The 21,636-nt window shown below is 44.3% G+C and overlaps 1 protein-coding gene across 2 annotated transcripts in view; it reads left to right on the top strand.

Moving 5' to 3' along the window:
* The window catches only part of EIF2B3 (eukaryotic translation initiation factor 2B subunit gamma), a 119,043-nt gene extending 102,723 nt beyond the window's left edge, over positions 1-16,320 (top strand). For both annotated transcript variants that reach the window (XM_069589800.1, XM_069589811.1), the window contains exons 11-12: positions 8,280-8,383; positions 16,165-16,320. In XM_069589800.1, coding sequence (XP_069445901.1) covers positions 8,280-8,383; positions 16,165-16,208 — 148 coding nt within the window. In that variant the 3' untranslated portion in view covers positions 16,209-16,320. The remainder of the gene's footprint in view (positions 1-8,279; positions 8,384-16,164) is intronic.
* Positions 16,321-21,636: the final 5,316 nt, after the last annotated feature.

The raw sequence follows: 21,636 nt of genomic DNA, 5'->3' as shown, positions 1-21,636 counted from the left end.
CAAGAATACTGGAGTGGGTTGCCATTTCCTTCTCCAAGGGATTTTCCCAACCCAACTACCGAACCTGCGGCTCATGTATTATCAGGCAGGTGCTTTACCACTGAGCTACTAGGGAAGCCCCCAGTTTCTGAGTAGAGGTTAGGGAAAGAGGTCAGACCCAGAGACCTCTTCCTGAATCATGTGTTCTCTGACATACTTCCCTGTCTCCATTTTTCTTTTTCTGCCAAATCCACCCTTCCAGCATTGTTTTTATGAAGTAGAGCATGCACTTTGGGATCAGACTGCCAGGTAGAATACTGGGTCTATCACTTATTAGTCACTTAGGGGATTGGTTTTACCTCTTTGAGCCAAATTTTCTCACAATAAAATAGGATAAAAACCCAATTGCCTCAGAGGTTTACTAGGAATACTAAATAAGTTAGTAGACATAAAGCAGTGAAAACAGCACTTGTCACAAAAAATGTTAGCTGCTATCACCATCATCTTCTTCATCATTACTTTATCTCACTTCACAGAGGTGGCATGTTCCCTGTGTTGTTGTCTGAAAGAATATCTGATCATATCCCTGTTCTACTGAAAAACTTTTGAAGAATCCATTCCATTATCTTTAGAATAAAGTTTCAATCCTTTGGAAGAATTTGAGAAGGATCAGTATAAGTACCTCTTTGTACATTTGGTAAAATTCTGCAGTGAAACCCTCTGGTCCTGGACTTTTGTCTGTTGGAATTTTTTTTTCATTACGAGTTCTATTTCATTTCTAGTGATTGGTCTGTCAAGTTATCTATCGCTTCTTGATTCGGTTTTAGAATGAAGTTTCAACTTCAGAGTTTCTCATATTTTTCATGATCTAGCTCCAACACTGGGTCCTGGAATGTTAGAATGAAATGGGTCCTTAGAAATCATCCAGCTCAATTTCTGCGTTTTTACAAGGAATAAATGGTAGTGGCAATCCAGACTTTTTCCTTATTGTACCTGTGCTACTTACTCCATGTCCCATTCCAGATTCCTGCATAAGACTGAAGATGTCACCATTCTCTTGAAAACCAGAACTACACTGGTATTTGTCCATTTGATCACTTAGTTCTAGAGTAGCTCATGAGGCTTTATAACTTCTACACTCTGTCTCATCTTACCTCAGACCTTCCAATGAAGAGAGTGCTATAACTTTCTTGTTTGCTTTAATTAGTAACCTCTCCCTCTTTCCCTGTGGATGGGCAGACAAAGGAGCAGATGTTTAAAGGCCACTGTTAGTGTCCTGAATTGATGTAAATAAACTTGGTAAGGAAACTAAGGCTTCCAAAGAACTCCAGTTTATTTATATGAGAGAAATTCATAGAAAGACCTAGCATAATATCCCAGAGTCATATTGGGTGGAGGTATACTCTCAGATAGCCTAATAAGGCATCTAGCTGGGGAAACAGTAAAGGTGTAGATGGTGGCTGCTGCTATTTTTCCAGCTATTGTAAAAAAAAAAGTTTAAGTGAAGCTCTAGGTAGCCCACCTGGGGCTAATGACTTGGAAGGCCATTAGAGACTACCCAACCCTGCAGATTAGCTCTTGGTGATATGATCAGACATCTTGCATCCCATATGATCTTTTTTTCCCATTATTTTCAGGTCATTTAGTTTTAATTACTTACAGTAAATTCAGGGAAGGTGATTAAATTGTAGTCATGTGAGACTTGATTACCCTGATGCTATTACATCTGGACTAAATGGCAGAGTAGGAGCATGAATTTGTCTAGAAAGGAGTTTCTCATATTCTTGGTCTGCTTGTCTCTGCCAGCAGTGGTTTGGACAGTGGCTTGAACACCTGCCCGAGGTCCTCAGGGCTTGAAGGATGCTAATAGAACGACCTTGGGAAAGGTGTAGGCAAGACTATGCAGAGAAGGCTTCTGCCTGTCTTTCTCATTTTCTGCCACTTCAATTTATATGATAGCTGATGCTCAGCAATCCAAAGTATAGTGAAAACTTAATTGTCAATCCCATGGTCTGTGTCTTTAATCTTCTGGTCTTGATTAACACCAACATTTCCTCCTAGTCCAAGGTGAATGACCCAAGCAGCAGTCTAGGGTAACACTTTCACATGCAGGCAGGCTGGGGAACCAGGATTTTACCTGGATTTCCCATGCTTTCTACAGGCAGCAAGTGCAGCCCTCCAAAGCAAACAAGATATTACTGTTTCTCATTGTTACCCTGAGTGTCCTCTGTACCGACACTTAACCCACTTTCCTGCCCACTGAGCCCCTTACCTTTCCACTCTCCTTAGTCCTGACATTGACTCTGCCTGAATTGTCTCTTTCTAGAGATCTTTACCTGTAGAAATCCTACCCACATTTCAAGGTCCAATATGTATTCCAGCTGCTTCGTGCAGTTTTCTTAAATTTTCCTAGCCAGATATTATCTCCCCCACCTCTGTGTTCCTGGTGTAACCATCACTTATGCTTGTGTGATATTTAATGCATCTTTCTTTTTTCTTCAACTAGACTATAATTTTACAGAAATACTTCTCATATGTCTTCGTATCCCTTAATTCACAGTACTGTACTTTTCATGTACTAGATACCTGGTAAGTATTTACTAAATGAAAAATAGAGATCCCTGATTTGAGCCCTCCTACTGTAATTGACTGATTTCTGTCAAGAGAGCCCTGTTTACTTCTAGAAAAGTCTTGGAGTAAATACTTTAACTCCTTGAAACTCACCAAGATGAAAACAAAACCAGAGAAGGAAGCTTCATCTGTAATAAAACTAGATAACTGCCATGTACCCATACACAGACTAGAGAATATCTGCCAGATACAATGAAATTTAGGTCAAATCCAAAAAGAACACCAAGACTGGACCAGCATAAGGAATATGGACTTGGGCAGTCCAAAGGAGAAATGGTAAACACCACTTTTACAAAATCTCAGGGCACAGAGAAAGGAGAAAACCAGGATGGCCTCATACTTTTCTGTGACATTTAAGGCCAGAAGACAGTAAAACAACATTTAGAAAATTTGGAAGGAAAACAGTTGTGACTTAAGAATCCTGTAGATAGTGAAGTTAGGGTTAAAGTATAAAATCATAAAAAATACTCCAAGGCTTAGGAGATGTGGTGCCCATGAACCCTCTAGAAAACTCTGCTTGAAGACATAATAAAGCCAAGTAGGTAAGGAAACAAAATACTGATAAATGGTTAGGTTGAGTGTAAGTCTGTGGCAGTGAGAGATGCAGAAAGATCATAATCATTAAAAGAATTCTGTCCACATTTCTTCAGTAACACTTTTATTTTTTAAAAAAGGCAGATAATAAAGCTGACAAGATCCCCTGGACTTAAGGGGCTCCTTAGGACTTTTGATTCATTCTCTATTTGAACTGTTTGCACTAAACCCATATTCTGAGAATACTCCAGCTTATTTCTTTTAAGATTGTTACATCTTGGAAACTCCTTGGCAGTCCAATGGTTAGGACTCCATGCTTTCACTGTTGTGGGCCCAGATTCAATCCCTGGTTGGGGAACAAAGATCCTGCAAGTCATGTGGTGTGGCCAAAAAGATAATACATATATTTTTTAATTGTTACCCCTTTGATTCCCTCCCAAACCCTTGTTTTTCTTTTTCTTTGCCTCTGCTTAGGGAATATAATTCAATTTCTTAGGAGGGAGACATTTTTACCACTAAACCTTTGTGTAAGGTTGTAAAGGGAGACATATAACTAAAAGGAAGAAATGTTCAGCCTATTCGCTGGAGAGAGTACATTTTACTTATTTATTTTTTGGGTGCACTGGGTCTTCAGCGCTGGGCATGGACTTTGTCTAGTAGTAGAGAGTGGGGGCTACTCTTCGTTGCAGTGTGTGGGCTTCTCATTGTGTTGAATTCTCTTGTTGTGGAGCACAGGATCTAGGTGCACAGGCTCAGTAGTTGTGGCGCACAGGCTTAGTTGCCTCTCAGCATGTGGGATCTGCCTGGATCAGGAATCAAACCCACATCCCCTGCATTGGAAGGCAGATTCTTAACCACTAGACCCCCGGGGAAGTCCCTGAGACAGTACATATTAATCTACAGGACCCAAGAGGACCCAAGAGCAAGAGTGACTAGAGACAGAAAGAAAATGAGATATTTTTACAAGTATTATATCTCATTACATGAATTAACCTGGGTAAATGTCACAGATACGATGTTGAAGGGGAAATAAGGAAGTTGCACTAGGATATATAGATGTAGAGAATGATAGCATTTATATAAAATTTTTAAAATTTGCAAAAGAATACAATATATCATTTACTATTATATGAAGTAAAAATGCTTAAGAACAATAAATACCAGAGTCAAACAGTAATTATCTCTGGGAGGAGAGCGGGGGATATGTGAGCAAAGAAAATTGCTGTATTTTTGTATTATATTTTGGAGAGTTCTTTATATTCTCTGTATTTTTCTTTGCTGTGCTGAGTGCTAAGTTGCTTCAGTCGTGTCTGACTCTTTGTGACTCTGTGGACTATACCCTGGCAGGCTCCTCTGTCCATGGGATTCTCCAGGCAATAACACTGGAGTGGGTTGCCATGCCCTCCTCCAAGGGATCTTCCCTATCGAGGGATCAAACCTGCGTCTCTTACATCTCCTGCACTGGCAGGCAGGTTCTTTACCACTAGTACCACCTGGCACTTATCTATGCCTGAAATATTTCATTAAAAATAATACATGATTCTTCTTCTAAAAGAAAAAGACACCTGGACCAGAGCCCCTTGGGCCAAGGCAAGGAGCCTCTGGCATCTGGAAAGATACAGGCAACTCAGCCATAGTCTTTGGACTGAAGCAGTGGATGGGCCTAGAGTGGACATTTAGTCATATGCCTAAAAAGCTTTTCTCCCCTAAGGTTATGAATAAATTTAGCAAGCCTGCCAGCTAATCCCCAGAGAAGAACCTGCCTGTCCTCAGAGTTACTGAAAAGTTTCATGGCTCTTTGCCAAACACTGCCAGTCAGCAGCTGAGGCAGAAGCCTGTAGTACAGTGGAGGGTCACTTCCCACTGTGTAGGCTTGGGCACATGGCTTAATCTCTGTGAGCCCCAGTTTTTTGTGTAAAAATTAGAATAAATACCACCATTCCTGCAGGTTTGCTAAAAGGATTAAGTTACATAATGAATATAAAGTGTTTTGTGTAGTGACTGAGCTGTATTAGACATTACATTTATGTAAGTTCCCTTCTCTCCTGAAATAAACTGAAAAAAGTTCTAACTAAAACCAGAAGAGGAATGAGAATTTGGAGGCATCCCTGATTCCCAGGTGAGGGCTTCTTCCTCATGTCATGTGCCATGGTATGGCATGGTGTGCCTGGCTAAGCAGTGATCTTACTATAGGCCTCTGTGTTTTTCTTATGGCCTCCTGTCCACTGAAGCTTTAGAGTTTTCAGGGTAATTTCCCAAGGCTTGCAGCTTTGCTTAAAATTTGACAGCATTAAGAAGTGAGGGCTCCCCAGCTGGCACCAGTGGTAAAGAATCCACCTGCTAATGCAGGAGATGCAAGAGATGTGGGTTTAATCCCTGGGTTGGGAAGATCCCCTGGAATAGGAAATGGCAACCCACTCCAGTATTCTTGCTTGGAAAATTACATGGACAGAGGAGCCTGGAGGGCTACAGTCCACAGGGTCACAAGAGTCAGACATAACTTAGAAACTGTGTGCACACACAAGGAGAAGTGAAGATCAAAAGTCCATTAATCTTAGCCATCTCCAAGCAGATTCCTAGAGAACACAGCCAGGCATCAGCACAGCAGAGTCCTTAGTACCCAGCTGAGAGCTTAAAGTAGAATGTAGAAGCTGTAGTTCTGGTACTAGAGCTGGGTCTTTTCATGAGCTATATAGGAGGTCATCTCCCCTCCTACTTTAAGCACAAGGCAATCTTTACTGTGGACTGGCAGCATGGAGGGGGCTTGTTAGATATAGTAGTATCTGTCCTTCCCCTCCAGCCTGAGCATATACTTCCAGTAAAATCCTTAACCTTGGAGTTCTTTCTCAACAGGGGGAAAGCTAAATTGGCTTAAAATTTTTCCAGAGTACCTCAGCCTTACTAATGAAGGTGACTTGTGACTGCACCAGTGATCATGGGAAACAATTGAAGAAACAAGTGGTAGAAAATAGTTTGACACTCACTAAGGCCTTTTTTCAGGTGTTCACCTCAAAGCCTTCCACAGATCCACTGACCAAGAGCTTCCACTTTTTCCCGATCACATCTGCAGATTCACTAGTAGTGGTTTATTTGTCTGAGGGAGTTACACACAAACTAGATGAAACAAGCAACAAAGCAGTATGGGCGGTTCCTGAAGATCTGAGTCAGACCTGTAAAACATAAGAACCCACGCTCTCCATTGCTGTAGAAATCTGACCTCAGTCATTCCAGACTCTTCCTTCCAGAGATGGTTCCCACTTGTGTTCCGGATTCCAAAATAGTCATTTAGTACTCCCTGATTATGGCTGCTTGAGTTCCTCGTGGCTCTTTCTCGTTTACTATGTTTACCTCTTGCCTAACTCCAGAGCAAGAAGCATCTCCTTACTCCCGTTTTGAAAAAAGAAGTGAGATTTTTCAGTGACAAACTAGTAGCCAGTTATAAACCTACTACTATATCTCAGAAGCCTCTGTGTCTGAAGCTTTCTGTATACTTCCTTACTACTCTTTTGGGGTGAATCTTCACCCAGGATCAGGAATCACCCTAACTGCTGATTGGACTGCTTTCTCTCAGGGAGGGCAAATTGAAAAGTTCTGGAAAGTCCCTTAATGCCCACCCACTGAGTATATCCTGAGTTTGAGCCAAAAAAACTGGTACTGGGACTTCCCTGGTGGACCAGTGGTTGAGACTCCATGCTTCTATTGTAGGGGGCATGGGTTTGATCCCTGGTTGAGAACTAAGATCCCACATGCCTCACCAAGCAGCCCAAAAAAAAAATGATATTTTCTCTACCCATCTCTAGCCCACACCAGAGTGCTATGGCTTTGACCTTTGCCACTTTGTGACAAGCTTTAACCTTCTAGAAGAATAAAGAAGGCTCTGAAATGCCATAAATGCTGGAGTTACTTTTTTGCATTTTACTAAAATTTTGGCACTTGTCAAGAATCTTTTTTATGGCCTGTGGATGATAGTTTCAGTCCTTGAAATGGCCTCTTTTCCATCCCCCAAGCCTCTTGGACTGCTTGAGGATTTTTCCTTAGTTGATGTTTTATTTTGTTTAAATGGACACTCAGACCGTTCCTACTTACCTCCTTCTCCCCTCCAGCTGCCCACTTCTGGCTCTTTAGGGACTGAATATTCCCTTATTAGGATAGATCTCATTCCACAGAGCCATCTTGGCCCAGAAAAACAACTCGGCAGTCCCAGGCTTCCTCTAGTCTTCTCCCCTAATTTCTTTGTTTGACCATGCATGTATGGATTCTGGAGTCAGGCAGACTTAGTTTTGAAATTGCTACTTGGCTGTTAATGTGGTTTTAGGTAAATGGTTTAACTTCTCTTAATCTGTCATCTCATCTGCAAAATTTGGTTATTTTATCAGAGGTAAAAATGATACTCCTAGAATCATCTGGGTAAGTCACTTCTGTAATGTATGTAGACTGCTTAGCACAGAGCCTGGCCTGAAGTAGGTATGTAATAAATGCTAGTGAAGATTTTCAGAAGGACTTTTCCCCCACCCACCCATCCTCGGAAGCCAAGAGGATGCTTTTTAAACACATTCAAATGCTAAGAGCCAGTGGTGCTACTCTTGAGAATGTGGCTTTAGGGTCTAGAGTAGGCTCTAATATAGCATGGAGTTGGCTTTAAAAATATCCTATTTTTCTAAATAATTATGGTTTTGATTAACCAGGGTCTGTGGTAAGAGCTGTGGGGTACCCATTATTTGTATAGCTTATCTCCTAGGAAGATTCACTGGATCTGAGCCTCCACTGAAATTTTTTATATATTCCCAGATGAGAGGCAGAAGCAATGGGTCAGCCCAGGGGTCAGGGCCAGCTTCCACCCCCAGACCAAAGGGTGGAATTTAGACCTCCAGGTCTGGGGTGCCTAAAGAACTGAAGTCATACTGTTTGTTCTTTTCAGGCTTTGGGTGAATGTCATTATGAGCATATACAGACTCCGGACTTCTCTAAAGCCCAGTCCTCTCTTGAGGCATTCTGTCTTCTAGCATAAGCATGTAACCATGAACTAGACTGGCCAGCTATTCCTAGCATATGGAGGAACCAGAACCTCCAACCCATAAGGATGAGGATGGTGATGAGAGACATGGACACTCCCTAACTTGGCTACTGTGTTACAGAAGCAACATCCAGAGCAGCGTCATCTGCAACAACGCTGTAATTGAGAAGGGAGCAGACATCAAGAACTGCCTAATTGGAAGCAACCAGAGGATTGAAGCCAAAGGTAAACCAGAACCCAAGTTACAATCACAGATGCTATTGTTTTCATATCACACTAACACAGATAACGCTCCATGCTGATGAGAACTGGGGAACAAGCATATGCATACCCCACAGGTGAGAACATATAAATTGATAAAAGCCATCTTAGGAGGGCAATTGACATCACTGTCACATTTTTTAATTCTGACTTCACAGTCCCATCATGGAAATTTATCTTGTTGGATAAGTCTTCATATATATTTATGTAGCCTTACTACCAAAAAATTTAAAACATACCAGAAATATCTAATGACCCAGATTGGCACCAATACTTTACAATGGCTGTCAGGCATAAGAGAAAAGGGCCAGTGATCAACAGAGGCTCTGGAACTATCTCTGGCAGCCTCCTGCAGTCCTTGGGTACTTCATCTGACCTGGTAGTTAAGGGAGAGGAGTCCCATGGATTCTTGGCCTGGAAGAAGGTTAGTAGCTTCTTGAAAGCCATTGTCTCAGTGCCATCCTCAACTGCTTAGAGATGCTTTAGTGTTAGCTTGCTCTGCTCTGCAGCTATAGAAAGTCTATGTAATGCTTAAAAGACATACAAACATCAGGGTTTTCCTGCTGGGCTGGGCAAATTGGAATGGTCCATAATTTGGCTGAGGACTTTTAACCAAAAAGTAGCCAAAGCTCAAGATCAGTAAAGAGGGCACATTCCTTTTCAGATTATTCCTTAAACCTAAACTAGGGTGGGGTAGGAGAGTTGCTGAAAAAACTAAATCCACCAGTTCTGAGTTGGTGGAAGCCACCTTTTCCTTCTCCCAGTAAGTAAAGGCCTTCTTTCATTTTTTCTCCTTCCCTTTTTATTTTAAAGTCATATACCTCTCCTGTGAGCTTTAGACTCAAAACAGACCTGGGTTCAGATCTCAGCTGTGCAAATCATTGGATGGGCACCAGGTTGTTTTTAATTTCTAGGCCTCAGATGTTTGAAACTAGAAAAACTGAGACAATAATAACTTATTTTGGAGGATCGTTGTGAGAACTAAATACAGTTAAATGTGAGGATTATACACGACTTCTGGAGCATACCACGGGGCTTAGAGCTCCGCATATGCACCATGCTCTTGTGCCTCTCCGTGCTTTTGCACATGTCCTCTCTCTGTCTGAAATTCTTAATGATTCTGCCCAAGTGTTTTCTCTATAGAACCTTCCTGACTCTTTCCGTGATTCCTCACAGTCAAACTGAGCATTCCTTCCTCCTCCACACCTTTGTCAATACCTTAATTAAAGCACATATACAAATGGCAATTATCTATGAATCTATCTTCCCTACTAGACTAAGAACCTCAGACCAAGGACTGACTTATTTCAACATGTGTCCCTAGCTCTTGGAACAGGTCCTAGTTTATAGTAGACGTGGGAAGTGTACAGATGAGCAAATGAATTTTGGATCCCTTGGTAAAGGGAATCTGGGGGCATTTCAGGGCAGAGAGTTAGGGTTCCAAAAAAGACATTTGTGAGACAGTGGCAATAATCATGAGATCTCTTCTGACTCTTTTTCTAAACTTACTCTGATGAAGGAACCAAATGGAACACTGATAAATGAACTGAGGAGGTGCTGCCTTTGCCTGAAACCACCCCTCAGCCTTATTTCTTCACTAGAGACTAGACATAACTCTTCTTCTCACTGCCTTTCCTCTCACATTTCAAATACTTTCTTCCTCTACATGCGAGAATTGTCATTTCTAAAAGGCTTTTTCTGAGTGATACTAGTTTACCAATAAAGTTCTTTGTTGTAAGCAATATAAACTAACTCTAGGTGATTTAAACTGATAAAGAATTCATTGAAAAGATACTAGATAGCTCACAGCTCCATAATGGCTGCAGAATCAAGCTTAGAAAATGGGTTATAGCCAAGATTTACCCTCCAGATCATTCTGGTTAGGACACTGCTGCCATCCTTACTGAACACTGGATGCTACACGCTTGCTCTGCTGCTCCAGCCGCCCAGCAGCCCCAAAGTGGAATCTCTGTGGTTCCTATATTTTTGTGTCACTAGTTCCCAGCTCATGGTTTCTGGTGGCTGCACTAACAGGTCAAACGTAGGTTATCTATCCATGCCCTTGCTGCAGGAAGGCTGGCATTTTTAGTTCAGTCTGTAGTGGACAAACTCCACCTGGTGTCTCACCAGAGAGCCTTTGAGCTGGAGTGTTGGTCAGCAGTGGCTTCCCAGCTGTTGGTACCTTCTGCCATGATCCCATGCAAGCTGAAGGTATGAGCCTAGATGAGAGGGCTGGGACACGAGCTTGAACCCCAGCACAAGGGGGAAGGATGGCACTGCCTTCCTGAGGGGGCCACTGGCTTATGGCTATTGTATACAGCTTTAAAATGTTCTCTCGTGCACTGTCTTACTGGGTTCTCATGAAAGCCCTCTGAGGTAGGGATTCTTTATTGACCCATTTGGTAAAGTGGAAACTGAGACTTTGAGAGCTGAAATTTACCAAAAGTGGAGATCAGTCCTGGGCGTTCTTTGGAAGGAATGATACTAAAGCTGAAACTCCAGTACTTTGGCCACCTCATGCGAAGAGTTGACTCATTGGAAAAGACTCTGATGCTGGGAGGGATTGGGGGCAGGAGGAGAAGGGGACGACAGAGGATGAGATGGCTGGATGGCACCACCGACTTGATGGACATAAGTCTGAGTGAACTCCGGGAGTTGGAGATGGACAGGGAGGCCTGGAGTGCTGCAATTCATGGGGTCGCAAAGCGTTGGACACGACTGAGCGACTGAACTGAACACAGCTAGTACATGACACAACTGGGTCTTCAGCCTGAACTATTGACAGCCTCCAAAAAGACCAGAGGAAGAAGCCACTCTTGGCTTGCCTAGCAAAATTTAACCAGTGATACTCTTTTTCTCACTTTAGTCCATCTTTTCCCAACAGGTAGGAAAAATATATTTGGCCTCCATATCCTGGCTCTTTCTTTCCTCAGGAACCTCAGGTCTTAGCTCTTTCTCCTGCTCAACGTACCGGTTCACCAATACCTACCCTTGGCTTGAAGAGAAATTTGGTTTTTGATCATCTAGGCCCTATTGGTTGTTTCTTTAAAATAGAATTCAGAACCTCAGCCTATTCTCTGACTTTGTGGAAGGCCTTAGAAGGGATCCTTCAAAAGCAGGATAGGATAATCCATCCACTCCCTGACTCCTCATTACATTTCTCTGTCCTTTTTGTTCTCTTCTATTTGGGTTTGTGGCCCCATGCAATGTTTCTTCTACCTCCTTCTTGCCTCTTTGCTTTGTAAATTAGCTCCTGCTCAGCAAAAAAGTAGAAATACCCCAGTGCTTTCTTGTTTTAGTCCCTCCTAGAGCCAGGAGATGCTTCCTTTTGTTGTTTTTACAGGCATATTTGAATGTGTGAACTCCATTTGCCACTGCCCTACAGGGTCGAACCCCCGCTTTCTTACATGCTTTAACCTGGAACCTCACAGTTTCTCCTCCTTCCTCTCCCCACTTCCAACAAAGTCATAGTGCGCCTTTCTTTTCCTTTGCAAGGACCCCTCTTAGTTTTGTGTGCAGAATGCATGAATGAATAATGAATGCCAGACAGTGAGGGTTTGAGGCACATCATCTCCCATCAAGGAGCACAGGGCTGGGCTTGCCACATCCCTAAGATGTCACAGGCTGCAGTGTCTCCTGGGCTTTCTGGTTGTAACTAACACTTTGTGCCCTCTCGTTAAGGGTCCTGAAGAAGGGGCCAGGGAAGTCTTTAAACTGGAGATCCCCAACATTTCTTGCTCTGTCGTCTATGCTAGAGGGATCGCTGCAGCCAGCACAGTAGTCAGTGCCTTCCTGCCACAGGTATTCCTGGCCAGTCAGCCTGTTCCCACTATCACTTTTCTTTGAGGCTGAGCTATATTGAGAAAGCAAATTCCCAGCCATCAGTGTAGCAATCTCGACTTGTTACTATGGATGACCTAGACAAACATCAACTTAGGTCCTCACGAACAAAGAGGTCAGGAGATAGCAAGGTCCCCAGTCAGTCTTTCTCCCATGGAGGGGTTTTAGGGAAAAACATTCATCCTCAGAAGTAATACTGTCCTCTCTCCAAATCCCAATCATTTGCATGCCACAGAGTCACCGCATCCATAGCAAAAATGGGACTGTACACCGAAAACAGGACTCTCATAACCCAGTGTAGGCCCCACTACCCTTTTCTAGCATTACTGGGAGAACAAGGCATTTTCTAGCAATTCCAGCCTTTTTCACCCCACCCAGCATGCTCAGTTAATGAGATTATCTCTGGCAAAAATCCTGGCAGCCAAGTTTGACCTCCTGCTCAAGCCAACTGAAAAGCTACAGCCAACAAAGTCAAAACCTGGGAGACTAATTGGACATTTCATCTGAGTCTCTCATTACTTGCAGAGAGAGAACTTGGATCTCTTCCCTGGGACCACAGTGATCAGTCCTTTGGCCATGAAAGTAGATCTGATGGGTACACAGGTCAAGTCCTGCCTAGCAGGAATCCTCCCTAGCCTCCCAACAGTGCAGCTTCTTGTATGTGACTTGTCATTCCCCTCTGTCTCACTGGGTTTTCCCCAGCTTACTTTCCTCCCTTGTGCTCTTCTCTTTAGGATCTTTGCTGATCTGATTCCAGTCCAGAACTTTTCCAGTGCGTTTATTGGTGCCCGCTTCCAACCCTGGCCAAGCAGAACTAGCACTGCTTGTTTTTCCCCTTCAGATTTCCTCCACCTTACTGAAAGTCTCCATAAAAATACATCTTCCCCCAAAATACCAGATACGATATTTCTCCCCGGAATCCCAGTGAGCAAGCCAGAGAAGGTGCAGGTATTTATTTGGAGCCTAGCAGAGCAGAATAAGATGTTGTTTGCCTCAGCCTGACACCTCATTCACCCCTCTGGTCTGGAGCACTAAGGACCAAGAAGAGTGTTAATAAAACTGGGACTGTCTTCAGAACATTCCAGTGGCCTGGAAACTAGGAGGAGACTAGGGGAAGGGAAAGCAGATGTCAGAATCTAGATATGAGATGAAATGACCAACTCATGGCCACAGAGGGGATAAGGGCCAAGAGGAACTTCTGGAGGTTCCTGGGAAGCTAGCCCAAGACACATTTCCTTTGTTCTTTTCTGATAAGTCTTACCTCAAGGTCGAGCCTGACTGACAGTCACACTACAAGGCCAGCCCCAGCCCTTGGGAATGTAGAAGCCTGAGCGCTGTCTGGGCCTCCCTCCCATTCTTCTCACTGAAGGAAGCAGATGGCTTCCTAGGGCAGGACCACACAAGCCACACCCAGGTGTGTTCCGTAACTTCCGTTTAATTCTTACCAGGGCTCTTTACATCAGTTATCTTACTGAATCCCCACAACTTTATGAGGAAACCAAAGCCCAAAGACATGGAATAATGTGATCAAAGTCCAGTGAGAATTCAAAGCTCTGTGGCTCAGAGCTCTCCTATTCTGGATTGTCACCTTTTCTTCTCACATGAGATTGCCTCTGTCAAATACAGTGCTATAACAGAAACTTTGTGAAAGGCCTAGACCTAGGTTTCTCTTCCTACTGGAGGCCATTAGAGAGAGAGGCCCAAAGATGCTCTCGACCCCTAGCACCTTTGCTGTGATGCACCAGTGTGTCAGTTGTGTCCTCTCTGGCAAGGGGATTGGAGGCCTTCTCCTCTCTACATGCCCCTCTTCCTTCTGCTGTACCCTCACATAACCACCGAGAACACACATGCTTTCTTCAGTAATACCACCTCCTATATTCTAGGCTCTGGGAGACTAGGGGTGTCAAGATGAGTAAGACTTGCCTTTTACTGTCCAGCTGCTCAGTCTATTATAGAGACACAGATAAGTTAAGAACTAAGTACAGTAAAGTTTCACGGGTATGATGTCAGGGTTCATTAAGGACAGAAAAGAGAAATCATTCAGTTCTTGGCACAAGGATCAGGCATACCATCTCAAAGGAAGGAATTTAGGCTAAATTTTAAAATTGCTGGCTATACACCAAATATACAAAAGGGAAGAACCTCTCAAACTAAGGGGAACCAGGCAAGCAAAAAACAGTCTCTTGTGTTGGGAACTGCAGATCATTTGGAAAATCTAGAATACAGTATGTAAAGGAGATGTAGTAAGAAACAAAGCTAGAAAGGTGGGTAGAACAGAAGACATGTCTGAAATCTCAAAGTTTCCAGAGCTTTAGTCAGAAACTCCCTTTCTACTGGCAGAGCAGAAGTAGGCTCCAGGCTGTGGACCGAAACATCTCATATTATCAAACTTGGTACCATCATCAGCGGTTTTCATTTTGCTTCCCCAAACCCTTCTGAGGCTGAAGTAGGGCTGCAGGAAAGTCAAGAGTTTCTGCCTTACCTATCAGGGTCACACTTAAAGTCCCAAGTACGGCAATAAAGATGTTGGACCTTTGGAGGTCAGGCTCACCCAGAAAGAATCCATTGTCAGCCAGGTGGTCAGCCTTTTCTGTCTGAGTCAGTAGAAGGCTGAACACTCCCCTCTCCCCTACATCTGCCCCAGGGCCTCAGGGAAGAAGGCATGCCTGGTTTCCCCTGCCCCTTCCAGACCATTGGTTCACTGCCTCCTTTCTATAGCTTCTGCTTGTTGAAAGTTAACCCTTTTCTTACCTTTTACCACATAATTGGTCAGCTCCCAGGGAAGTCTCCTAAATGTATCAAGGGTTCAGTCTTCCCGCTTCCTCCCTCTCTTTTTCCAGACATCTTGGACAACTTCAACGGATTCATCAATGAACCATCCAGCCCCTCAGCTTCACCATTCCCTGGTCATCTCAACTTTACCAACCTTCACTTCCTTGCAACTTTAGACACAGTCACACCCTATCCTTGTCATTTAACTACAGACCTCTGAAATCTTTCATGTGCCAGCAGCCGTGCTAGATATGATCATAAATCCACTGCCCCTGCACTCAAGATCCTTACAGAGAAATAGAGATACATCCGAGGTAGAGTGTTTTCACAAACCACGGAATGAACGGTTCAGAAGGGAAGGCACCACATAGTGGAGATGCTTCATTAGGGTATTTCGGGTGAGTAGGGAGGAGAAGAAAGGCATTTGAGACAGAGGAAATACCATATACTAAGGTCTAGAGCTACAAAACAATATGGCTTCTAAGTACAAATAGAGAAAGATGGAAGATAAAACTGGAGAGATAGACAAGGGTCAGGTCATAGAGAGCCTTATGGGTTTGAACTTTACAAAAATAATAACCACTGTTTATCAAACACTCAGTATGCTTTAACTCATTGAATTCTCACAATAACCCTATCGAGTGTGCAATATTATTTACATATGACATGGGAGACATCTCCCTTTCTCCTTTGAGTATCTCCATTTAACTATTTAGTCTCTTTTCCTCTCACTCTTTTCCCCCATGCCCTATCTTACACCAGAGTTTTTCACATTCCTCTTTCTTACATCCTTATGTCTTTGCTCATGCTGTTCTAAGAGCCTGGAATGCCTTCCCCTTGATACACTGCCTGAAAAAACTCTATTCATCCTTTAAGACTCAGTTCCAGTTCCCCTCTGATGGAACGTCTCCTGAAAGCCAGGTGTATAGAGTCGGTCCCCACCTCCTGGGTGGGAAGATGCTGTCTCTCCCAAAGGCCTTTTGGCAAGTTGTTTTTCCCAAGAGCTTCTAAAGAGCAGAGCCACATCGGAGAGGAATAAATGTTTATGAACACAGAATTAGAAGTAATCGGATTTGAAATGAAATCATTTGCTTCCAGTTCTCAAACAACCTTTTCTTTTTTTTTTTTTACAGCCAAACGAGTGAACGAGGTGATCGTGGAGCTCATGGAGATCTGAGTTCTGAGCAAGTCAGATTCATTCCTTTTGGCCCCCAGAACTACAGATGTTGGCTGGCCCACCTGTTTGACTCTGTATTTATTTCCCAATAAAAGAAGGGCTCCCAAAGGCATTCTGGAGACTTATGGAGTAGTCGGGCTCCAAGAATACAGTGTATGTTCCTGTTGGAAAAACTGTCAAGAGCCAGCGTGTGAGACAAGATAGGACACGTGGCCTGGCTCTTATACACCAAGGTTATCAGGCAGGGGCAGCAGCTGTCTGGTGGTGAACCTCCCAGGAGGCCTACTTTCCAACTGGCTGGCCCAGTCTAGCCCTTAAAAGCATCTCCCACCTGAAAGGACTTGAGGGTCCATCAGCCCCCAACCCTAATCAAGCTTTCTAGATCTGCAGGCCTAGTTGCTGCCGTTGCCACCTCTGCATGTGATGCGCCTCCTGCAGCTGCCAGTGTGGGCAGCCTTGCCCCTGAATCTCAGCCCAAGACTTAACTACTCTGCTCCCATACCTGCCCACACAGGTTCCTGGCCCCTGCCACCGTGCCACCCCAGCCTCACCCTCCCATCCCTGCCATTTACTTCCCATCCTCCCAGTGCCTGGGAGGCATCCAGCCCAACTGTTATACCCTGGAGACCCTTAAAGCAAGCAGGAGGCAGCCCCTGCCTAGCCAACAATGCTATCCCCACAGGTTTTAGTGGAAGCAAGGACAATAAAAGAAAGCTGTGGGCTGAGAGAAGCCAGGCCCCTTCTCCCCTCTTCTTTAGTGAGGTCTGCCCAACTGGGAGAGGAAGAGCCAGGAACCCAGATCATCATTTGAAATTCTTACTGATTCTTCTCCAGCTGCACTCTTTATATCCTAATTATATAGACTCTGCTGCTTCCGGTAATTGAGAAATGAGACTTCGATTCTCAGAGCTCCTCTGGAACCCCATCCACCTTGTCTTCACCGCCCCCGCTCCCAGATGCTCTACTCCGCTCCTGCCTCTCCCTACACCACTTTTACCTCCTGCAGGTGTTCGCTGGAAGATGAAAGTGGTTCCTGGGGTGAGATTTCACCTCCTAGAGTTATCAAAGTAAAGGTTTCTCTTGATGTGTTCACTGTGGGTGGCAGTAATTATAAAGAATGATTTGAAATACTGGTTTCTACATTGCTTCAAAAATCTGAAGTCTCTCAAGTTCATTTGAGTGATCCTGCCTGAATCTTAGTTGCTCTCATTGGACTTGTGAGAGACTAACTGAGCATTCCTCTGGGGGGGCTCCACCTCCACCAGCCTTCTGGATTGCTCTAGAGCTCCACATTCTCCCCACTGGTCAGGACAAGGTTCCTGAAAGTCTGCCCTCATCAGAGAGAAGCGGAAATGGCCCAGCAGAGTGGTTGAAACCGAGAGGACTGTGGGGAGGTGGAAATAAAGAGCTGTGGTGATGCCCAAGATGATCCCTTTTGGAGCTGAAATTAAATGTGTGGGGCAGCGATGGTGCTGGAGACAGTTCTGGCCTAGATAGAAGACCTGCGCTCTGGAATGTAGTCTGGCTTTGGACAGGTCACTTTCTGCCCCTAAGTTTACACACCTGCAAAATGGAAAAGTTGAACTGGGTGACTTTTAAGGGCCCTTTTAATCTCAGGGTTTATCCCCTCTCAGAGCTTTCTGACGCTTGGGGTCCAGGTGCAGAGATGGCTAGAGATGGGTGGGTTTGGAGGAAGGGTGGAGTCAGGGAATGGGAAGGATTGGTTATATTGTCCCAGAACCTTCCCACTCTCCTTTCTGATCTTCCCCATCGAGCCTTTGGCTAGAGGAAAAGGCCTCTCTTCTGCCTTCCCTTGCTCCTGCTCCAAGGAAAGAAGGGAGCCTTCCCTAGGGGAAGGCCTTTGCTGAGTTTGAGTCCCAGCTGGGAGCAGCCCCCAGCTTGGGACACTGCTGCTATTGTCTCCACCAACTCCCAAACTGGCTGGGTGCCCAAGATGCTTTGATTTCTCTTCTGTTCACTCTGCCAGAAGGCAGGACAGTTTTTGTTTTCTTTTGGCAACATCTCCAGAGGTTTGAAATAGAATGAGCAACTGAATGTCCACTGGCCAGCTACCTCTCATGGGACAGAAGCCAGAAGGCTAGGCAGGCAAAAGAATTGACAGGCTCTGCCCTGCCTCTCCGAGTAGTGCTGCATGAGGGGAGTGAAGGAGAGGGACAGGGAGCCTTTAATGGCAAATCAAGGAGGTCTCTGAGGAGGTGTTGAGAAACGGGGTTCTGGGAGCTTGCTAGATCAGACACAATTTGATGGCTACTGCTCCAAGAACCCCCGCCCCCACCCCCAGTAACACCTTTCCCCTACTTGCTAGCAAGAGCTCCCTGAGCCTATAAAGGGAGTGACTGCCAAGGCCAGAAGCTGAGCTTCTTCCCACTTCTTCACCACATTACTCTTACTAGCCCACTTCCATCTGCATGGGAAAGTGTGGGGAAAACTCTCTAGCTAGACCCCCAAGAGTGATCTAGGGGTCTGCACAGGCTAGTTTAGAAGCTGTTTCTGTTTGCAGAGAATTGCAAAGAGTATACTTTTATTTTTAAATCCACAAGCATCCGTCCCCCTAAGGAAGTATTAATACATAAGCCAGGTCTTTGTATACTGCTTTCTAAATAGTTAAATGTGTCTGAGGAAAGGGGAGAGAGGTGTGGGAAGGACCACCCAGACAGAAGGTCTAGAAAGCTCAGCTCTGATGGAGCTGACAGGGAAAGAGGCTAAGCAAGATAACACATTCTACTAGAGGTCAGGATCCCCTGTCCTCAACCTGTGCTATCTGCCACCACTCAGAAGGCTTCCATCACGGGTTTTTCCGCCGTGGATAAACAGGGAAATTCTACTCTGTTATTTTTTTGGCTGCAGCAGATCTTAGTTGTGGCATATGGGATCTAGTTCCCCGACCAAGGATCGAACCCAAGCCCCTTGCACTGGGGACACAAAGTCTTAGCCACTGAACCACCAGGAAAGTACCTCTACTTTGATTCTTAATCCTCTCTCCTTATATCACCATCAAGGTAAAAGGCCATTCTCTGATCTCTGCTTGCATCCTCTAGCACTAGAGACTTGGCAGGTCTTATTGGCATAAATCTGCCTAGAGGGAAGGGGCATACAGTCCTAGACGTGGTCTCTAAACATAGTGGGTGGCAGTGGGGGGCTGCCTTTACTTCTCTCCTCCACATATCAGGGTTATTGACTTTGGCCCAGATAACAGAAGCCAGCCCAAAGCCAAAGCGTGGCAAGTGAGTAGCTTGGGGAATGGCAGGGAAAGAAAGCCTGACCTACTCCGCCCTCATGGACCCTACTCTGAAGCCAGGCTGACCACTTTCCCCAACAGTATGACTGTGTGTTTCGCCTCACCTTTCCTGGCACTGCTCCTAGCCTGCATATATTATCTCCTTTAAACCTTAGGGAAATGTCACACTATGTAATCTCCCCAAGATCTCATAGCCAGTAAATGAAAGGTCCAGACCTTGAACCATGTCCTTTCCTTTTAGATTGTCACCCTCCCACTTCTCCCATCCAGTTCCTCTCACTTCTAGAAGTTTGCCTGAGTAATCTAGCTCACAGTGGTTTCCCCTGTGGTCTCTGTGCTCCCTCTTAGGCTATGAACTTTTAAAAAGCAGGTACCCTACAACCTCAGAGCTTAGAAAAGGGTGGATCCATAAGAGACCTTAAGGAATGTTTGTCCCATAAATCAGTAGTTAGATTTACTCCTTGGTGGTGATGAAGGATTGCTTTTCTCTTTTATTTGTCTTTGGAGAATTTCTCTGGTTTGGGCCAAAGACACATACCCAGGTCCAGTGGAAGTGACTGTGAACCAGGCTATTCCATAGTTGAAGCAAGCTGCTTATAGAGAGAAAAGAGAAGCTTCTTCCCTCCCGGTTCCCTGGGGTCTGTGGCTTTAGATCACCACTGGCTGAGCTCAGCTATGCTTAGGAACTCACTTTGTTGGGGAGAAGAAAGGTCACTTTGGAGCTCAAAGCAGCCAGAGGGCACTAGGCCCTGGTTGGAACTGTTAGAATTGCAGAGCAATTCCTTTCACCCTGGTCTTTAGAGTTTACAAAGCAAGAAATTTTCTCAGGAGGCAGGCCCTGCCATTAAAGCATCCACGGATGTGCTGGACTTTACCACTGTTAGCAGTGGTGGGCCTGCTGTGGAAACAGAGTCCCAAGGCCCAGATGACTATAAATCTATTTCTCCATGGCCTTTATGTCTGCAAATCTAGCAAGAAGGAAGTCTCAAGAACTACTTACAGCAAATCCTCTCTACTTCTAGTCCTGATGACACCCAGCCATACCCATCTTTTGCTGGAACAGCAAAAACAATCTAAGGGCCCATACAACCTAGTTTAGAGGCTATTTCTATTTCTAGAGAATTGCTGAGGGTATGTATGCTTAAAAAAAATGTCGGTTTGTTTGGGGGGGGGTGCATTTTTTGGGCTGCACTGGTATTTAGTTGCAGCATGTGAACTCTCAGTTGCAGCACGTGAACTCAGTTGCAGTATGTGAACTCTTAGTTGCAGTATGTGGAATCTGGTTCCTGACCAGGAGTGGAACCTGGACTCCTGCACTGGGAGCACTGAGCTGCTGGACCACCAGGGAAGTTCCCTCGGGTGCACTTTCTTTATCTATAACAGGACCGTCTTCTCTATGACAGCGAGGAACAAAGTGCTATGCACATATGCTGTTTTTACCATGTAGTCACTACCTGGCCAACAGCATCACACATGTATTAGTTCCTCCAAGGCATTTTGCTGGATGAACACCCACTAGTGTTCACTCCCTCGGCCTAAAATTCCCCTTTCCCGGAACTGAGGAGAGATCTCCTGGGAGATTATGTTAGTTGACACAAGTTTTCAAGAAGCAGTTTGGCAATATGTAGCAAGAGCCATAAAAATGTTCATACTTTTTGACCCAACACACTTCTGGGAATCTGTCCTAAGGACATTCTCCAAATGATTGATACAGAGACAATGCAGTAATATGAAATGTTTATGATGTAATCATAAACAAATCTGGAAGAATTGACCAAGATATTGGCCAGAGATAATAGTAGTTGTGTTACAGAAATGCATTTATTGCAGATTCTTTTTATCTTTCTCAGACTTTACATGGTGGTATATTGATTTTACCCTCCTCTGCCATTCAGGGTTAATAAGTCAGGAACCTGCAGAAACAGCATGCTCAGAGGCCAGATAGTTGATGAAAGTTTAATAAAGGGACTATTTTCTCTTTCCAAGTCATTTCCAAGATTAGTTTCTGCAACTCTCAAATGACTCAGTCAACAAGTATTGAACACCTACTTATTATCTAGTGAGGCAGGCAGACTTTCAAGTACATAAATTGTATCAAATGCAATAATATATAAATTAAGTGTTATAAGGAGCACAAAGAAAGATGCAACTATCTGTTAGGAGGGTGGT

Source organism: Ovis canadensis, chromosome 1 (genome assembly GCF_042477335.2).
Source record: "Ovis canadensis isolate MfBH-ARS-UI-01 breed Bighorn chromosome 1, ARS-UI_OviCan_v2, whole genome shotgun sequence".
Lineage (NCBI taxonomy): Eukaryota > Metazoa > Chordata > Mammalia > Artiodactyla > Bovidae > Ovis > Ovis canadensis.
This window is presented reverse-complemented; position numbering and strand designations above follow the sequence as displayed.